The sequence below is a fragment of the Myiozetetes cayanensis genome, unplaced genomic scaffold, assembly GCF_022539395.1.
Source record: "Myiozetetes cayanensis isolate MyiCay16 unplaced genomic scaffold, myiCay2020 scf27, whole genome shotgun sequence".
Taxonomy (NCBI): domain Eukaryota; kingdom Metazoa; phylum Chordata; class Aves; order Passeriformes; family Tyrannidae; genus Myiozetetes; species Myiozetetes cayanensis.
In genome coordinates this window covers 6,481,238-6,501,255 of record NW_026087488.1, presented here as the reverse complement: position 1 = coordinate 6,501,255, position 20,018 = coordinate 6,481,238, and the positions used below count along the sequence as shown (strand labels likewise).

The following is a 20,018-nucleotide window of genomic DNA, read 5'->3' as shown; positions in this document are numbered from 1 at the left end:
TTGAAAATCTCCTCTTTGGAAGAAATTTAGGCTGTGTGTTCCCCCAGACCCTCAGTGGTCAGCACTGGGACGTACCTGTGTGCCACCACTGTTCCTGCTGGGACAGAGCTGCTGCTGGGCTTGGATGGGTGAGATTTGAGTAGGAAGCATTACAGGGATTTGCTGGATCAATGGGAAAATCCCTTGTTTGTTGGATCCTTGGGTGCAGGAGGAAGTTGGCACCTCAGTGCCACAGGTACTGGCCGAGGTCCCGCTCCTGCCCCGCCATCAGCGAGAGGCAGTTCTGTCTTTCAGTGGGAAGGGGGATATTTTTCCACATGGCATCCTGTTCCCACCAGGTAAGGAATTGTGAGTGGCTGACACGGTGCTTTTGGGCCCCACTTCTTTCCAGTTGGAAATTGCTGTCATTTTCTCCCGAGTATTTCTGTTTTAATGGAAGTGGTGAAGAAATTGTGTTCTTGCCAACAGAGGGCTTCAGAAAACATGATTTGATTACAGTAGAGCATTTTATTTTCTTTTTGCTCCAAGCTATGGGAAACTGATAAGAAAATTCAAACTGTTTTCTTGAACTCTTCCTAGTTACCCATGTAATTATCTTAGAACCCTTGGAAATAATCCCTTCTTCTATGAAATCTCGATCCTTACAGGGTGAATTTATTAAGCAGTGCTGTGTTTCTTTGCTGGGGGCTGTTTATTTTGGAGTGGCTGGGCCAGGAGGAAAGGGAAGGAGAAATCCTTCAAACCTTGCATTCCCAGCAGGCCCTGTAAATGTGAAAAGAAAGGGAGAAAAGGAGGGGAGGGAGAAGAAATCTCACCTGCACCTCCTCTGCCAGCAGCTGGCAGAGAAACCCAGAGAGCTGGGTGGTGAGTGGGGCAGGCACCCATAGAGCCAGGGAGTGGTTTGGATTGGAAGGGACTTTTAAAGGTCATGAAATCCAACCCCCTGCCATGGCAGGGACACCTTCCACCAGACCAGGTTTCTCCAAGCCCTGTCCAACCTGGCCTTGGACACTTCCAGGGATGGGGCAGCCACAGCTCCTCTGGGCAGCCTGTGCCAGGGCCTCACCACCCTCATCATAAAAAAAACCTTCTTCCTTAGATCTCATCTAAATTGTATTTCTTTTTTCAACTAATTTCTTTTAGTTGAAAGCCATCACCCCTGGTCCCACCTCGCTGCAGTTCAGTGGCTGCTTCTGCTCTTCCCCAAGGCCACCTTCCAAGCTGACCCTGAGGGCACTGACAGAAAGAGCTGCAGGGATCAGAGAAGGATGCTGGTGTTGGGATGAGCATGGCAGCTGGGGCAAGAGGATTTTTCCCTGTGCAACCTCCCAGCCCTTTGTCACTTGGGCAAATGAAGTCTCAGATGTTGTTCTCAGGGTGTTGGATATGATCTGCTTTCTACTGTCCCCATTTCTCCCTGTCTTTTTGACAGCAGGTTAAAGTAAAACAGCAGGGTTGTTCTTGACTGGTGCCAGTCCCAGCCCTTCCTGTCTGGGACTGCACATCTTCTGCACCATCCCTGAAGGACATCATTGAAGGTCTTGATGTCTTTGCTTACAACCTCTGTATCTGTAGGGAACCCTCATTGCTTCACTCCTGGAGCTTTTCCAGGGCTGGTATCTGTGCCTAAAGACCAGGTAGATTGTGCTAGAACTTGCAGATGGCTTTTAGAGATGTCATCACACCTTTCTTTTCATCATCTCCTTGCTTTTTTCGCCCTTTCAGAAACCTTGCAGGAGATCTGATCACAGAATGATCTCATGGCAGGTACCAGTAAACCAGGACAGCCCAATGGATACCCACAGGCAACATTGTAGGCTGAGATGATTCCCAGATTCCAGGCATTTTGGCTACTCAGGTGCCCTTAGAGCTGACTGACCTGGTGATTTCTAGAGAAGTTGCTTTAAAATGTCTCAAAAGCCCTTCTGTGAGGTGAGAGGCACCTCAGCAGATGGCCCAGCTGGGCTTTTGCACCACAACCCGCTCTTTGGCCTTTACTCTGACGAGATTTGCACCTCAGATCCCAGGAGACAGGGCCCTGATGCCTTGCAGAAAAGAAATGTTCAATCATTCCCCACCTCCTTGTCCTGTTTCTCAGCCTGCTGACAGTTCAGTGGTGGCCCCAGGGAAAAGGCTCTGCATAAAGACAGATTGAGTGACTCCCACACACCCTGGGCCGTGCAGAAATGCTGTCCCTCAGCATGAAAAGGTCAAGACAGAACTGGAACCATCAGGCTGTACAACACTGAAAGGCCTTGGACAACCTTCCTGTTTAGGGGAGCATTCTGGCTCAGATCTTTCTGCCTTGGCATCTTCATAGACCAAAAAGAGGGCAGAGAAAATCATCCTGTGCACCCAGGATTGACTCTGCAGTGTTGACTGTGTCCCCCTCACCCCTTCAGCTCCAAAGCACAGGGTCAAGTCATCTCCCTTTGATTGTCCTGGAAGGGGAGCAGGACTTTGGGCAGTAACAGTCTTCTTCAGACTTCCTTAAAAGGTAAATGCCTTGTGTTTCAAGAGCCTGAAACTGTGCCTGTTTGTATATAAACCTTGGGATCTCTGGCATCAGGTAGAGCCGGAGGTAAGGCTTGGAAGTCTTGGCCCTTATTTCTGCATGGGGAAGAACCGTGATTTCCACTTCCAAGTCACTCTGCACAGCAGCCCAGCCATTAACTGGAGTGGCCCAACGTGGGGGAAGGTGAACAAGGTGGAAAAATCAAAGGGCCCGTGGTAGGCTCTGCTTCCTGCTGCTTCTTGTGGCTTCTGCTTCTGGCACTCTCAGACACCCATGTTTGTGTTGAGTGAGTCTCCAGCTTTGAGTCCTCGCGCCAAGGTACTCCAAGGTTTCGTTATCTTACCATCATCTTCCTTCCAGTCAGTAAAATACACTTCAATCCTTTGAAGTAGTGGGTTTCAGTGCACTTCAGTTGACTTTTCAAAGAAAGCTCCCAGCGTGCCACATCACTCCTCGGCTTGTTTTCTTATTTTTTTTACAGTTTATGTAAATTTGAGGAGGCCAGACAGTAACAGAGGGAGATTAAAAAGTTCCCACAAGGCAAATCAGGGTGTGAACTTGCAGAGCATCAGCTAATTTGCCATAACTGCCCATGTGTGCTCCTACCCTGATCCCTTCAGCAATACCACTTACCTCTCATTTCCTTCAGGCTCAGAGGATATACACGAGCAGTTACTTCAGTCTCATGGATGTGCAGCAAGTTACAGCCTATCTCACCCCAAGGTGATTTATTCATCTGTCTGTATCCTCAGTAATCAAGCCACCATCTTATGGAAAGATTGCCTCTCATTTATTTATGTCTGGCCTTATAACTTCAAACTAAGTTGCTAGTGTGTCTTAATTTTCTCCATCTGTGAAAACAGATGCTGTTTATTTTGGATGATTTGCCAAGGGAGCCCAGTTGCTGGGGCTTGTTACGGGAGTCAGAGTTGCTGCTGCTCCGTGGCAGCGCTGGGCTCGTGGTCTCACAGGCACTGCCAGGCTCCCAGTTCCCCTCCAACGTGCCCATGGAGACTGGGGCTCTGGGGTTGTTCTCCTCAGTATTCACCACAGGGATTTAACCTGCAGCTTTGGAGCGGCACGAGCCCGACGGGGCTGCTCACGACGAAAGAAGTGTGAGGTTCATCTGAATCTTTTATTCTCAGTTTGGGACTGTTTTTGTTTTCACTCTGTGTGAGGCACCTTCATTCTCACCACGTGGCCTGTCCACACACAGATCCTTTGTGTTATTTCCAGGAACACACATCCCATGGCAGTGTCATCCATGGCTGTGCTCCTCCAGCAGTGGCTTGGAGGTACATTTAGACTTCCCAGAACAGGCATCTTCTTTAGGTCACATCCTTTGAGCAGAGGCTCTTCCTGACCACTCATTCAGTCTGGGGCAAGATATCACTGAATCATCAAATGGTTTGGGTTGGAAGAGACCTTTAAAGGTCACCAAGTCCATGGGCAGGGACACCTTCCACTGGACCAGGTTGCTCAAAGCCACATCCAGACTGGCCTTGAGCACTTCCAGGGGTGGGAATAGTCCAGTCTCAGCTTCTCATTTCCTGTGTATCAGACAAGGATAAACTGGACCTTCCTGTGCCTGCCAAGGGGGGCCCTGGAGTGTGGCACCAGCCAAGGTAGGTGGCTTCTGCCAGCGTGTCCTGCCCAGTCGCTGCACTTCATCACTTTTCTTTGTGAGACGATGGCAATGTCAGGCCCAGTTTCTCCACTACCTCGAAAGACAGAGTTTGAGGCTAAAGTTACCATTCTTTAAAACTCAGTTCCCCAGGGCTTCACCTTCTTTGTCCCATTATCTTCTGCAGTACCTCTCCGTCTTGCGCAGCGTTTGAGGTATTTGCACATCTGAGGGGTCAGAGCAAAGGTTTTCCAGCACAGCAGCTCAGGGAAGACAAAGGCAGACTTCCTTTTGCTGGATCTCAATGGCAGAGCTGACCTGCCTTCCTGGGAGAGCTGTCCACCCGCTGCTGGGGGTGAAGAGTCGCTGGCAGAGAAGTGAGGAACTCGTGGGTGGTCACGGCCCCTTTGAAAAAAAGAAAGTTATGATTAAAAAAAACACCACCAAAGCCCCGCTGTGAAGAGTGACACTGACAGAGAGATGAGAGAGAAACTGTGCATTTGGTTGCTTTCAGTGTTAGACATGGGTCCAGTCTTTTCTCTTTTTGTGGATGGTTTGTAGAAAGACTGGCCAAGGCTGAGTGAAACCTGAGGGAAGGAAGGATGCAGATTCCTTTAGAACTGGGAGATGTGTTTCTTTGGTCACCCCTTTTTGTCTTAAGCAAACTGAAAAACTCAGTCCATGTAAGTCAAAAGCCAAAAGTTATGTGATTTTTAAGCAAGAGACAGATCCAGGAGATGGGATCCAGGGCTCGGGTCTCCTTCTGCAGGATGCCAAAGCTGAGCTCTGCAGAGGATTTTGGGGCAGGGTGGGAGGCCAGGGAACACATCCTGCTCCAGGCAGCCTCCACTCTGCTCCCAGCGTGGTGCAGCCTGGCACAATGCTCAGCCCTGCCTTGTGCAGAATTGGGCCCCACAGCCCATATTTGGTCAGTAATAGCTCCTCAATTACACTTTAATGCAATTTAAAAAGACAGCCAATTGAATAATTAACCATAGGGAAGAGGTTTTCTTCTTTCCAAATCTTGTTAATGCAAATATTTTGCATTAGGCCACCCATGTTCTGGAGCAGGCAGAGATTCCCAGTTCCTGGAGAAACACTGACCTCCAGTGGGATGTGCCTTTAACACAACCACTTCTGCTCGATCCTGAGCCTTTTATTGGGGGCTATAAACTGTAAATATGAAGAGGGGAGAAAAAAATCCATGGGTTGTGTTCAAAGCATGTATCACCTCCACTTCCCTGCAGGGAGCCTTGATCCTTTGGAATAACATGGATAGGACAAGGAGGAATTGCTTTAAGCTGAAAGAAGTTTATCCAATCTAGTTTTGGGTTGGATACTGGGAAGAAATTCTTCCCTGTGAGGGTGTTGGGGCCTTGGCACAGGTTGCCCAGAGAAGTTGTGGCTGCCCCATCCCTGGAAGTGTCCAAGGCCAGGTTGGACAGGGCTTGGGCAAGCTGGGCTGGTGGAAGGTGTCCCTGCCAGTGGGAGAGGTGTTGGCAATGAGATGGTTTTTAAGGTCCCTTCCAACGCAATCCACTCTGTGATTCTGTGATATGAACATTAGAAATTGTGTTTCATATAATGGAATTGTTTAGATTGAAAAGGACTTTTAAGATCATCGAACCCAAACATCACCCCATTACTGCCCTCAGGTGCCATGTCCACACATTAAAAGGGTGGAATTTGCACCAGCAAAGCCCCTGCTTCCTGGGAAAGCAGCGTTGGCTTTGGGCATCACTTTGTTCAAGCCTCCATCGCTGCTGCTCTCAGTCCAATCCTCCGGCCAGGGCATCCCACCCCAAGCAAGGACCCCCCCTCCACAGCCAGTTTTGGGGTGTGCAGATTGGCTGCCAGCCTGGAAGGACTGGGAGAGCTGGATTTGAGCTGCACCCATGTTGCACCCACCCTCATCTGAAGGCTTCAGAGAGGGTGGAAGCCCTAGGGGTGCAACAGCCTGCCCTCCCTGCCCCCCCAGCTCGGCTGCTCCCCAGGCAGCCTCTGCATTTCTTGCTCCCTGGCTGTTGATAAATGAGGATTTTTCTTGCCTTCCAGCTGTCTGGAATTCAGGGGAATAATTACAACAGGAATTATCAGGGAGGGACTGGAACAGCTGGAACCTGAGCTTTCACCCACCTGGAAATCCAGGCACAGAGGGACGCATCCTGCGTCCCTGCGGTGGAGATGCTGGTGATGCAGAGCACCAGCTCTGAACCCAGAGCTGAGCAGGTTTTTCTGAGCAGGATTTTCAGCCAGGGAGAGGCCAAGACATTGCTGGCAGCAAGGGAGAAGGGTGAAACAAGTCTGCTTCTGCTGCAGGACAGTTTAGGGATGGATTTGCCAATGGAGCACGGAGCTTGCCCTGCAGTGCTGGTCCTGTGCCTCTCGCTGTAGCTGCATTTTGGCCCCAGCACACCTCTCTGTTGCTTCACATCTGGGCTGGGATTATATGAGGGGAATGAGAGGTTTTTGTTTTGTTCCTGGAGCATTCCAGCAGTGCCTGTTGTGGTTTAGGGTGTGGGTTTTACTCTGGGGGGCAACTGGAAAGAGGGTTCCTTTGTAGAAAATTGGCTGAGCGGGGATGCTGGGGGCTGCACAGCCTGACACAGCTCCTGAGGGCAGGAATGGTCCCACCTGAGCCCTCCTGGGAGATGGCCTCCACCCTGCTCCAGCCCCCCCACAGTCACCATCCACCCCATGAGTGCCTGTCCCAGCTCTCACAGCCAGGGATGTGCTGCCCAGAGCCTTTTCCATCATGCCTTTCCCATCCAGAGCAGACCTGGGAATCCATCTGTGGGCCTTATCCCTGTCCAGGTCCCCCTACTCTGCCCAGCCAGGATGCTGCCAGGTACCCCTGGGGCACCACAGGTATCTTGCTGACACTTGGAAGCAGCTGTGCAGGTGCAGGCAGCTGCCTGCTCCCATTGCCCTGGCACTGGGGCGTGGTGCTGGTCCTGCCCAGGGACTGAGCCCACCCTGGGACATCACCAGGGTGGGATGGACCCCTGGTGCTGAGCAGGGATTGCTGGTGTGCCCTCAGAAATGAAGAGAGAACGGGATTGCTGCCCATGAGCTGGCTCTGGTGCTCCAGGTGGGGGTTTCCCAGCTTTCTGGAGTGCACTTGGCACACTGAGGGGTTCGGGCCCCCCCTCCCCGGGTGACAGCCCTGGCTGTGTTTTGCAGTGCGCTGTGCAGAGCTGCAGATCCAGCTGACAGAGGCCGTGTCCACGCTGGCTGGACAAAAGGAGCTGGTGGCCAAGCTGGAGCACGACCTCAGCACCATCCAAGCCCTGTCTGCCGTGCACCGCCCCGATGCAGAGGTAACCCCAGCCCTGGCAGCGGGCAGGGACCGCTCCAAATGGCCCCAGGGGTTGGTTGCCACTGGTGGAGGGTCAGCAGCAGACCTGAGGGGTGTTTACATTCTCTTTGTTTTCCCAGCAGAGGTTTGCATCATGCCCTTGCAGTGGGGGGGGGTGGTGTGGGAGGGGGTGGTGGCAATGGCATCCAGGAACCATCCAGCCCTTCTTCCCAGGCAAAGGCTGGGATTTGAGGTTGAACAGCATCCCCTCCACGTTGTCTCAGCCCTGATCCTCGCAGAGTGCCTGTGGGTGCAGGTGTCGGGGCAGCAGCGGTGCCCAGGAGGGGTTTGCTTTGTGCAGGCACCTTTGGGTGGGTGGGAAATGCTTAATCCCTTCTGCTTGTGCTGCCCAGGGCGCTGCCAGCCCCAGCCTGGAGAAGATCCCTGAGCCCATCAAGGAGGCCACGGCGCTGTTTTATGGTGAGAGGCAAAGCTGGGGCTGTGCTGGGGGGACAGGGTGGGTGGTCACCTCTGCAGAGACAGCAGGGTGAGGGGGCTCCTGAGCCAGCACAGGCATCACCCGCTCAGCACATCCTTCACTGGGACCAGTGATGGGTTTCCCATGCTGGGCATGGCTCTTGCATCCTCCAGCTGCTCCCAAGGCACGTGCCAGGCCTGGCTCCGTGCTGAGCTGGGGAACCCAGGCTGAACCAAACACTCTGTGCTCTGCCTCCTGCCCTTCCCACACCAAACCCCTCCAGAGGCAGCGAGTGAAACGTTTCCTTTACATCAGCTCCTGTGCTGAGGTCTGCAGGAGAAAAGGAATTGAAAACAAATAACAACTCCCAGCTCCTCTGGAAAAAGAAAAACCCAACACTTCCTTTCCTTTTTTTTTTTTTGTTTTGGGGGGGGTTGTTCTGGCTTTTTTTTTTATTTTGTTTTAAAAGGTTTTGAAAACACACGATAAACAATATCACAGCAACAGTCCCACCAAGCCAAACAACCTGCAGCCACCCATCCTGCTCTATGAATAGCTGCTCTGTGCAGCCAGTTTGAGTCATGGCCTTGGGGACATGGTTCTCCTTGGCCCTGGATGCCTCCCACTGCCGGGAAGGAAAAGCAGGAAGGGTTTGCCACAGACCCCCCAGGCACCCAGAGAGCCCCATCGTGGGGGGCAACCACGTGGGGCACCCACAAATTGGGTTCCTGGGCTCAGCAAGCTGGTGATGGCTGCAGGGTCAGGGTAGGGGAGAGAAGAGTGTGGATGGAGGGGATGGTTGTGGCTCTCAGGCTTTTTTTAGAGCTGCAACTGCTGCAGAAGCTACAGGAGAGAGTCTGGCAGGGATGGGGAGGGTTGTGGTCAGGGAAAGGCAGCCATGGGTTGCACCAAATAGTGCAGTTGGTTTTCCTGTGCATTTCCAGGATAAGTCCCTTAAAATTTAAAAAAAAAAAAAAACACCCAAACCATAAAGTAGTCCATGTTGCAATAACTGTGTGCAGGAGTTTATCTGGGTGCCCCCAAAGTCCCTCAGTGTCACAGGGAGGATCTTGGGCAAGCCCTGGGGTGGATGGTGGGCATCTGCCAGGTCATCTCTCATGCCAAACCTTGTCCACAGGTCACCCTCCATCCCCTGGCACCTCATTCCCTGAGGAGCAGGTGGACTCACTCCTCTCCATCATCTCCAGCCAGAGGGAACGCTTCCGGGCCAGGAACCAGGAGCTGGAGGGGGTATGTCTGGTGGGGAGGGGGCTGGGGGGGCTGCAGGACCTGCAGCCTTGGGGCTGCTGCTTTAGTGACCTGCAGGGAATTTAGCATCAACCACTGCAAGCAAGAGGGAAGTATATTCTGCTGTGAGCAGGCCCAAAGCCTCCCCCAGCCCATCCGTGTTGCTCCAGTTGGAGAGCAGATCCAAATCCCTGTTGTTGCCTCGTGTGTGCTTGGCCACCTGGCACAGCATTTGGGGGTGCCATGGAAAAAGCACGGAGGGAATGCGGTTTGGGGTAAAAATCCAAACTGAAGTGCAGCTCAAAACAACCTTTTCAAAGCCATCAGGTTGGCTTTGCACCTCCCACGGGGGCCACGTCCCAGCCCAAAGCCACCCAAGGCCACCTTGGCTGCCCCAGCCCTCCTTTGGGCACGATGTGGTTCTTAATGGTTCAGGACTGGGAGCCCCACTCTGCCACACCCGGGGCAGTTTTGATTTGGGAGCAATTGTAACTCAAAGCCAGGGGATTTTAATTCCTGAGAAGGGCCTGAACCCTGGCTGGATGCACCAAATCAACCCCAGCTCCTGCCTCCCACCCAGCTAGATCCCATTTCCCCCTCCTTGCTGCAGGAGAACCGGATGATGCAGCACACGGTGCACGCGCTCCAGAGCGAGCTGGACAACCTCAGAGCTGACAACATCAAGCTCTACGAGAAGATCAAGTTCCTGCAGAGCTACCCTGGCCGGGTGAGTGTCCGTCTGTCTGTCTGTCTGTCTGTCCATGCTCCACCTGGGTTCACACACATGGACAATCCCCAGGCTCAGACCATGGCCCCGCAGGAGCAACAGGGAAATTGCACAGTACCCACATTCACCTTGCATCGGAGTTGGAAAATGAGAGCTAATTAGGGTGGGAAAGGGTGCAGTGCTCTGCCTAGAGGAGCAGAGACCCAGCCTCTCTGCTGGGAAGGCAGTTTTGAACTGTGCTGGAGGGTGTCTGACAACTTCTAAACCAGAAGCTCGAATTTCCTCCCTAAAAGAGCTGCTACACCCCACCTTCATGCTCACTGCTGACAACGTGATGCTCCAGCAGGCAGTCACAGATGGTCCTGCCTGACCATGCAGACAGCAGTTAAGCTGGGACCTCCTGCAATAAATCCCTGCAGTTAGAGCCTGGAAAATCATCCTGTCCTACCTGTACTCATTTCCCACCACCCTGAACTTCTAGTAGCCAGCAGAGAGCTGCTCTCTGGGCAGCCAGAAGACAGATAGTGCCAAAAGAGAAGAAACAAGTACAAAACCACCTCAGTAACACCAGGAGGAGGCTGGGGAGGGGAAACAGACTTAGCTGCAACCTGCTCTGCTCATGCTATATCACTTGGGTGGTTCATTCCTGGAAATCATGGGGGTTTTGCAGGCAGGTCAGGCTGCCTGGAAGCTTTCCCTTGCAACCACTTCCCTGGTCAGAGCCAGGCTGTCCTGACCTCGGGCTTTCCTTGTAACTGCAAAAGTCCCACTAATGGTGGGGGACACCAGTTCCCTTCCATCCCACCCCCCTTCTGTGCTCCCTTCCCCTGCTGCCTGGACCGAGCCTGTTTTATTGACAGATACTTTAATAGCATTTGGGCATGGGAAACTCCTACAGCTGGGAAGGACCTTATTTGGTTCTTTTATTTATGTCTCAGTGATGACGCCAGGTCACCCCCTCTGACATTTTTTTTCCCGTTTCTCCTGCGGAATATCATACCCATGTTTATCCACCGCCACAAGGCAACCCCTGCGTGCCATCGGCATGAGCTAAAAGAGCAGAACCCTCCGCGGCAGCAGCGCCGGGGGATTGCATAATTCACCCCCTAATCGGGCATGTGACACGTTAAAAATACTCCTCAAAGATCATTCAATAAGGCCAGGCCGTGGCGAATTCGTCGCCCCTAAATCGGGAGCTGCTCTCACCACGGTGACCCGAGGGATCGGATTGCGGGCTGTGAGGGCACATTTGCTAAAGGTTTACACAGCAGAGTAACAACCAGCCACGGGTGGCTGGGCAGGACAACCCACTGCACGCAGGAACGGGTCCAGAAGGGGCCTCAGTGAATGCCTGGCAGGGCAGAGAGGGAGAGGGCACGGTGGTGGGGAGGGGGGTGGATTAGCAGCAGAGCCCTTGAGCCAGAGCTTGCACCAGGCTGTGCCCATGCCTGGGGGCAGCACGTGCCGTTTCCAGGCCGGGTTTGGGTAGGAATGATGTGGAATCTGCAGTTCTGGTGACCTGCAGAGGCAGCGTTGGAGGAAGGAGGAGCAGAGATGTGCAGGCTGCACGAGCATCTTCGGGGCTTGCTGCTGCCAGGGCTCTACAAGGGGAGCCTCTGTCCCAAGAGGAGGATAAAATCCAGCCTGTCTGAACCCATCCAGATCTCTCGCTGCTTTTCACTTCATTTTCCTTGCCCTTTGCCCAGCTAACACGGCCCAGCAGCAAAGGAATTCAGAGAGGGATTTGCACTAGCCCAAGTGGAGCTCTCTGGGGTGACAGAGAGGACAATTATTTCACAGAAAGGGCAAAAAATAGGGAGTCACAGGAGAAATAGGGAATTCCCATGGAAGAATCCGCTGATGTAACAACCTGGTCTAGTGGAAGCTGTCCCTGCCCATGGCAGGGGGTTGGAACTTTAAGGTCCCTTCAACCCAAATCATTCTACAATTTTGTGAAGAAAGGACTTTGTTCGATAGCTCCTGTTGTGCTTCTCCTTTCCGAAGGGGACAGGTGCTGTCTGTCACCGCTCTGGGCTGTGCTGCTCCATCTTTTGGGGGTCACTGCTTCCAGATGAGCAGCCCAGGGGGACTGAGGGGGCTGTGCTGGGTGTCCACACATCCCTTGCACCCCGGTGCCCGCTGGTTCTCACCCTGCCTTTGCTCCCCCAGGGCGGCAGCAGGGACGACACGGAGCAGCGCTACTCCTCCCAGTACGAGGAACGCCTGGACCCCTTCTCCTCCTTCAGCAGGAAGGTATGAAAAGCTCCTGGCATCCTGCCATCTGCTGTGGGATCGTTGCCCAGCTGAAATCCAGGGATAGCGCTCCGAAAGAATAAAACACACTCGAACGGCATCCACTTCAAAAAACAGAAAATAAAAGTCATTGTTACCCAGATGATGTCCCCTGTGGCAGGGAGTTGGGGGGCAAATAGGAGCATCTTGGGGCACAGAGCTCCTTCCCTGGTTTGCAAACCCCAGATCTAGCCCTTTGAGCCTCAAAAATCAGCTCCTTGTGCGGTTTCCTTGCAGGAACGCCAGCGGAAGTACCTGAGCCTCAGTCCCTGGGATAAGGCCACGCTGAGCATGGTGAGTGGGCTGCCCTGCTGTTGAGTGGGAGGTGGGAGGTTTTTAGCCCAGTTCCTGTGTGAGGAATGGGGCTGCTGGGCTTGGCCTCAGGCAGTGGGAGGGCCCCATCCCTGCTCCCCCAGGAGAGGTGCAGATCACACCGGTGCCATGCTGGGGCTCAGTTTAGGAGCAATCGCTTTCTTCCCTTGCTGCCCAGGGCAGTGGTGGAGTCGCCCTTCCTGGAGGGATTTAAAAGGCATGTAGGTGTGGCACCTGGGGACATGGTTTAGTGATGGCCCTGGCAGTGCTGAGGGAAGAGTTGGACTCAGTGATCTTGGATGTCTTTTCCAACCTACACGATTCTATGATTCTATTCTGTGATTCCAAGCACCTCTCCTCTGGTTTGTAGCGTGACAGGGGGGCTCAGAGCTGCACCCCCAGCCAAGGGCTGACCAGGGGCAAAGCCTCTTTGCTCAGCCTGGTCTCCCTCATAGGAGACTCCCCCAGAGAGTCCCAGCACTCCACACAACTGGGGAGCAGGAGTGTGAGGGGCTGCAGAGGGTCCCAGGCTTCAGGGCAGATGCTCTGCCTCGCGCAGCACAGCATCCTCAGGCACACCGTGATTTCTTACTGCATTCTCCATAAAAACCTCTTCCCAAGCCCTGATCCTTCCTGCTCCAGTTCTTCCTTCCAAAAAGCATGAGGGAAAATACTGGGGAGCTGTGGTTTCTGCAGCAGCAGAGGGTCCTTGCCTGAGCTGCAGCAGACAGAAGAGCTGCTGCTGGCACTGCAGGTTTTTAGCTGCCATCTCTTAGGGATGAATGCTACTTTCTGAGCTAAAAATGTGGTTATTGAGGAGGTCTGACTTACATTTGAATTTGAGACTTTAGCAGCAGGCTCAGGATTGGGTTTTGGCTGAGTTAACCCCCAGTTACCCGGCGTAACGTGGGACCGCTGGTCTGCAGCAGCCCCAGAACACAGAAATATCTTGTAATAAAGGCAGAGTTGTCATTTGCATAAAAACCAAGCAAATGCCAACATGAATATGGATAGTGTGGCGTGCCAGCACCACGGAGAATTAATGAAAGGCATTCACAAAAAAACTGACTTAGGGGAGTTATTCCTTGGGAATATTTAAGAACATAATCTTGTTTGTTACAGCAGCCTCCGCCGTGGCTGTGAATAGCAAAGATGATTTCAGCCCAGAATGGGTTTGGTGGGAGATCTGTGGGTTTTAATGCCAGCTTTGGAAAGCCCGTGTGGTGGTTGGGGAATGTGCTTATGTCCATAATGAGTCCCTGGTTTTTACAGCAGGAATAAAGAGTGGCTGTGAAGGAAGGGCAGGCACATCCCTCGCAAGCTGCTCTCCCAGGCTGCGGCCGCTCCTGACTTTGGCTCTTTTGAAAGGATGAACATGAACGTTTTCCCACTGGGACCCCGGTGTCGTGTGCCAAAAGGGCTCAGACATCATCAGGGGCTGGCTGTGGCCTCTCCAAAATGAGGGGCTGGAGGGCGAATCACGCCAGGCTTGCAGGGTTTCAGTCCCTGGAGAGCTTGGACAGCCCTGTGGGCTGGTGCAGACCTGGCAAAGGTGGAGGGTGACTCTTTCAGTGGAGACCTTGCAGAGCCAGGGACAGGGAACATCAGGGCCAGCTTCTGGGAGCAGCCTTGGCTCCACTGCCCTGCAGAGGAGGTGGTGAGGGGACGCTGCAAATCACAAGTTGTTTGAGCTCATGAATTAAAAATGTGCAAGACTTAATTACTGCCGGGGTTTCTCTCTGGAGCAGCGCTGAGCCACAGCAGGCACTCAGTCAGGGCTGGCACAGCAGGAGCAGGTAGAGCTGCTGGAGAAAGCTGAGGTAAAGCAACTTAAAATAGCCCTCCAAGAGTTTTCAGTGGGGGGAAGCCAGAGTCTGCAGCTCCAGATTCACCTCCATTTGGGCAGTTTTGGGCTGAGAGCATAGGCACATGTGCAGCCACCTTGAAGGAGCACGACTGCTTGGAGGTGGGCAAAGCACCCCACCTCAGTGTGTGTTCCTAACAGGAACAGGGCCCCAGTCTTGTCCAGGGTCTCTCTGAACCTGTGCACAGGGAGAAGTGGTTTCCACTGACCCCATTAAAATGGGATTTTCTGTTCTGCTCTCCTGCAGGGGCGGCTCATCCTGTCCAACAAGACCGCTCGTACCGTTGCCTTCTTCTACACCCTGTTCCTGCACTGCCTCGTCTTCCTGGTAAGTGTGGGAGCCACAGAGGGTGGACATCCCCACAAAATGCCTGCTAGCATCCCCTCCAGGGGGAATTTGGGTGTTTTTAGGATGTTATACCAAGCGAGTGCATTGCAGCTGGTGCATCAGTGGTTCCGGAGGCACAGTGCAGACAGGAGCGTGGGCAGCACAACTCATCAGGGATGTGGACATGCCAACAAATATCCCCCTCAGCTTCACAGGGCGGGAATCCCACCCTGGCTGGGCACAGGCTTGCCCGAGGGCAGGAGCTGGAGGTTGGCCATGTGTTCATGTCATTCCTGGAAACAGCCCCTGCAGTGCCACTGTGCCGGGAGCTCAGCGGGCATTTAGTGTATTCCCAAGCTTGTTGGGGAGCAACATTCTGGTTAATTTTTGTGGATCTGATACCATAGCAATTTTTAGGAATAAAATACATCCCCCTGAACCCACACTGCCTGTGTGGAGCATGTGCAATTCCACTTTCCTGTGCCTGGGTCCATCCTTAACCTCCTGGTCAGTGGAGCCCAGTTCTGTTTGCTGCCTCTCCAGGGATGAGCTCCGGCTCTGTTTTACAAACTATTACACTGTAATACTCTGCATTATTGAGCTCTAGTTCTCCCCATGTTCCTTATGTGTTCTGTGGTTCCAAATTTCCCCAACTGTACATTAGGGCCGAAAATAGAGAAGCAGAGGTTTTGTAGGAATGGAGGCTTGAGCTGGCCCAAATCCCCTGGGAATTTGTCATGATGCAAACTCCTTCTATATCCTTATATCTTTGCACAGTTTCTGGGAGTTTATTTGTCATTTCGGGGATGGGGGGGGGGGAAGCCAAACAAATCATCAATAATTCAACGATGAAAGGAGATAAAAGGCAAATCAGAACAATATTTCTGTCCTGATCTCAAAGTTATAGTGTTATTTTGGGGAGGAAAGGAGCAAAGGAAATAAAAAGTTAAACATCATTAAAATTTAAAGCTCTAACCTAAAAAAAAAAAAAAAATAGAAAAGGAAAATTCATAAATATTACATGGCTGGAATGATCTTACATCATCTAGACACAAAAGGGCCTGAAATCCAGCACCCAGCACTGCCTGGGCTGGGCACACACTGTGTGTGCTGCAGGGGACTGGATGAAGCTCCATCTCCTCCATCCCAGTGGTAGGAGCAACATCTTTGCCACTGATCCCAGGAGACTTTAATTAACCCTAATTTAGAGGCCTGCTGGTGGGTGTATCACCAGTGTTTTCCTGGTGATAACAACAGCTTACAAATCCCCAAGGCTTGAATGAATCAGTGGGAGGGCTTCTCCCTCTTTCCAAACCCCACCACTGCCTCCTGAGACCACAGCTTTGGAATACAAACACAGTGCCATGAAGGGAAAAAGGAGCCAAACCAAGCACTGCCCTTCCTTAAGGCTGTTCCAAAACACACCTCCATCCACGTGCAGCCTCGAGCCTTACCCCAAACCACCACAGCCACAGCAGCACTGCCCCAGCAAAAAAACCTACTGGAAAAGCTCATCCTGGCCATCCTGAGGGCAACCACTGAAACACACAGGGGTTCTCCACACTGATGATCATAGGATCATGGTTTGGGATGGAAGAGACCTTAAAGATCATCCAGTTCCAACCCCCTGCCACGGGCAGGGACACCTTCCACTATCCCAGGTTGCTCCAAGCCCCATCCAGCCTGGTGTTGAACACTTCCAGGGATGGGGCAGCCACAGATTCTCTGGGAAACCTGTGCCAAGGGCTCACCACCCTCACCAGGAAGAATTTCTTCCCAATATCCAATCTAAACCTGCTCTCTTTCATTTTGAAGCCACTCCCCTCTATCCTGTTGCTCCATGCCCTCGTCAGAAGTCCTCTCCAGGACAGGATGGCAGGGATGGGCTGGCACTGTGGTGACACAGGGTGCTGTGAGGACAGGCAGGGATGGCAGGAGAAAGCAGAGCTGATCACATTCCTTCCCTTGCAGGTGCTCTACAAAACAGCCTGGAGCGAGAGCGTGGGACGGGACTGCACCGCCTTCTGTGCTAAGAAGTGAGTGTGGGGACAGTCTGGGCCAGCCCAGCCCCGGGGCTTGGGTTTGGTGGGCAGAGCAGGGTGTTTTGCAGCAGATTTTTTTGGGCAGCACCACTCTGTCCTGGTAATAAGGGCAGTTCATTGGGCTTTAAACACAATGAGAAAAAGTGCATGGAACAGGGCAACTGCCTGTGTTCAGTGGGGTGTTCTCCAAGCCCCTTCCTCTGAGCAGTCTTTGCCCAGGAAAAATCCTGATAAAGGTGATCCTGGAGACCCAGGTCAGGTCCCTGCTGTGACTCCCTGTGCAGGTGCAGGTACTGGACTCCAGTGGCTGGAGGAGAGGATGGTGCTCATCACTGTGGGTAGTGCGTGGATTTGGAGATGGTCCTGCTCGGCCACCAAAGCACTCTGGTCCTTGCTGCAGGTTAACGTGGCTCTGCTCTTCCCCCAGGTTCGCTGACCACCTCCACAAGTTCCACGAGAACGACACGGGCGACATGTGACAGTGACAGCTGGACACAACTCTGCTGGCACCGGCTCCGTTCCATCCTGCAGCAGGATCTGTCCCTTCTCCCCTTTCAGCTGCTTTACTATAGCTTTGCTTTCTGCTTTGTAGGATGAAGGCAGTGATCCCCCCTGCTCCCACCCTTGGAAATCAAAAGCCTCAGCTAAGGGAGAGTTGTTTTGCAGGACAGGGCATGTCCAGCCCTCCCTGAAAGAGCTGCAGCAGTTCCCGTGCCCTCCCGGTGTCCCAGAGAGCTCAGTCTTTACCAAAAACATGGAAAATGCAAGACCAGAGGTACTCCTCTCAGATCCACATCTCTCTCCCATCCTGTTTTGTCTCCAGTGCAGCACTGGGTGGACTAAATTTAACCAGAGATGGGGGGAAAAAGCAACCCCCTGAACTTGCATTTTCAAGTGTCGTGCTATTTGAGAATTCCTATTTTGCTCTGGCTCTTGGAACCTCCTGCCCGTGCTGCTGGGCACCATAAGGCTGTTCTTGAACTGGAACCCTCAGTGTGGGAATAGTCAGGACTAGTTAGGACTTAATGGGCATGAAGGGAGGTGCTGCTGGTCAGGACTGATCTCACAAGGATGCTCCAGACTCTCCCTGCTGAGATGTTTCTGACTCCTTTAGGAAACCACAAGTCAAATCAAGCAATTGCTGGTGGCGGGTTTGCCAGATGATGAACACTGGGCTGCTAATTTGGGTTGATTTGGGAAGACACAGGCAATAGGAGGTGCTCCAATTAAAAAGAGCAGGTCCCAGCAACCCCCATTTCTTCCTCAGCTCGCTGTGACCGCATGGTGAGGGAAGGTATTAGCTTGTTAACGTGGTCCTCAATTAAAATTCCCCTCTGTAGACAGGAGAATAGCATTGCTTCCAATTAATATTTCATTGCAGATTCAGATCTATTCCCATGCCCGTTGCTGGGAAGCCAGGGCCTCTAACAGAGCATGCAGGCAGCAATAGGCTTCACATCTGCCACAGGCAGCCCGGGTTTATTTATAGGAGCTGTGGCCTGCGGCAAAATGTAAAATACTCATAAATTAGAGGGAGGGATAAACCCTGAGGGACCAACCTGCACCTGTCCCGCTCAGCACGGGGTAAACCGAGCCCAAACAGAAGGGAGGCACCCACAGATGCCAGCGAGGGGTTGATGGGGTGATGCTGCCGTAGCTGGAGACCTCTTCATAAACTTATCAACTTCAGATACGGGGGAGATGAGCTTTGGCTGTCTGAAATCAGTAGTTGGGAAATGTGATCTGGGGGAAGGGTGGTCTGCTTGTTGAGGCTTTGTTGGGAAGGTTAAATTTGCTTTTTTTAGCAGCTGTATGTTCTGTCTTGGAATTGCAAAACTTTTGCAGCTATTCACACTTGTACTCTTCATAAATGACTTAAAATAGATGTCAAGTTCTGCGGGACAAGTGATAAAATAAACTTAGCCATGCATTGACTGGGTGGCTTTTGTGCTCTGCTTGCTTTTTTTTTTTTTGGACTTTTGATATTAAACAACTGAGAAATGTCCTGCTTGAGTCCAAGGGCAGAGTGTGCAGCTAATTTTAGAAACCCATTACAGCAGCTAAAGGCAGTGATGTCTCGCAGCGCTGGGAAGGGCAGGACCTCTGTCCCTGTGTGCTGGAGTTGGTGTCCCAGCTGCCAGGAATACAGGCATCCCACAGGCCTGGTGAAAGGCTTTGGAGAGGGAGGGACCATGGGGATTGAGCCCAGGCAGACCCAACCCCTGAGATGTTCTGTATGTCCCCACGTGGCTGCTGGCAAAGGCACTCAGGCTGAATGGTGTAAATTTGCCTGGCTAATTTTGGGAGAGCTGGTCATGATCCCCCTTTTCCTCATCCTCCTTTTTCTCTGCTTTTCCAGCCCCAGGGGAAATGAGCAGCCCCAGCCTGGCAGGGCTGGGCTGCTTTTGGGCTCTGTCCTTGGGTTTTAGGCACATCTTCCCTCAGCCAAGCCTGGCAATGCGAGGCATTAGATGTGGGGTGTTGTTTTCTCTCCTGATCTCACTGTTTTGCAGATTCCAGCAGCTCCTCCTGCATGGAACCTGCACGTCCAGCTCACCTCCCGGCCCCGCTGGCTCATCCCGGCCCCGCTGACCTCACGGCAGCGAAGGGATGTCCGGGTGTCCCGGGCAGCAAACAACAGCCGCTCCCAAGAGCCCGGCTTTGGCTGCCAAACCCTCTGACCGGAGGCAGGGAAAGCCTGAGCTGGGGAGGGCTCTCGGGTCACTGCCCGGAGCCTCGGCCAAGTTTTCGGAGCTGCTTTCTAGAGACGTGCTGGAGGTGACAGAGCCGGGGGGCGCAGGGCTCCGGGGCATCCCGGTCCCTCCGGGCAGAGCCGGGTGTGCCAGGACAGGCAGTGAGGTGCTCGAAACAATATCCTGTGGGTTTGGTGCCTGGGAAGATGCCCTGCATCTGAGGGGTGTCCTTGGGTGGCCAGGCAGAGGGAGGTGGCTCCTCCAGCCCTCTGACACCTCCTGGCACCCCCAGCCAAGCTTGGCATCACTGGCAGTGCTGTGTCCAAACCTCTTTCCTCCAAAAAACAAAGCAGGGGGTCAGTTAAAGTGAGCAGAAGCCCCAGCCTCAGGCAAGAGCTCTAAACCAGCTCACGCTTTGCAGGGGTTGCCTAAGGCAGCAGGACAAACACCCCTGTGGCCAGAGGGGAGCAGGAGCAGGGCTGCCCTTGTTGTCCTGGCATGTGTGGGATTTGGGGTACCACTGACTCTTCATGACCTGCCTGATCCATCTCTGGTTTCTCAGGTGTCACTGGCTGTGCTGGGTTTTGGGGACACACT

At 52.9% G+C, this 20,018-nt stretch overlaps 1 protein-coding gene across 1 annotated transcript in view; it reads left to right on the top strand.

The window, feature by feature from the left end:
- CUX1 (cut like homeobox 1) overlaps positions 1-18,667 on the top strand; it is a 266,951-nt gene extending 248,284 nt beyond the window's left edge. Inside the window, exons 15-23 of the mRNA XM_050322112.1 lie at positions 7,323-7,459; positions 7,851-7,917; positions 9,054-9,166; positions 9,774-9,890; positions 12,060-12,143; positions 12,420-12,476; positions 14,606-14,686; positions 16,658-16,722; positions 17,156-18,667. Coding sequence (XP_050178069.1) covers positions 7,323-7,459; positions 7,851-7,917; positions 9,054-9,166; positions 9,774-9,890; positions 12,060-12,143; positions 12,420-12,476; positions 14,606-14,686; positions 16,658-16,722; positions 17,156-17,207 — 773 coding nt within the window. The 3' untranslated portion in view covers positions 17,208-18,667. The remainder of the gene's footprint in view (positions 1-7,322; positions 7,460-7,850; positions 7,918-9,053; positions 9,167-9,773; positions 9,891-12,059; positions 12,144-12,419; positions 12,477-14,605; positions 14,687-16,657; positions 16,723-17,155) is intronic.
- Positions 18,668-20,018: the final 1,351 nt, after the last annotated feature.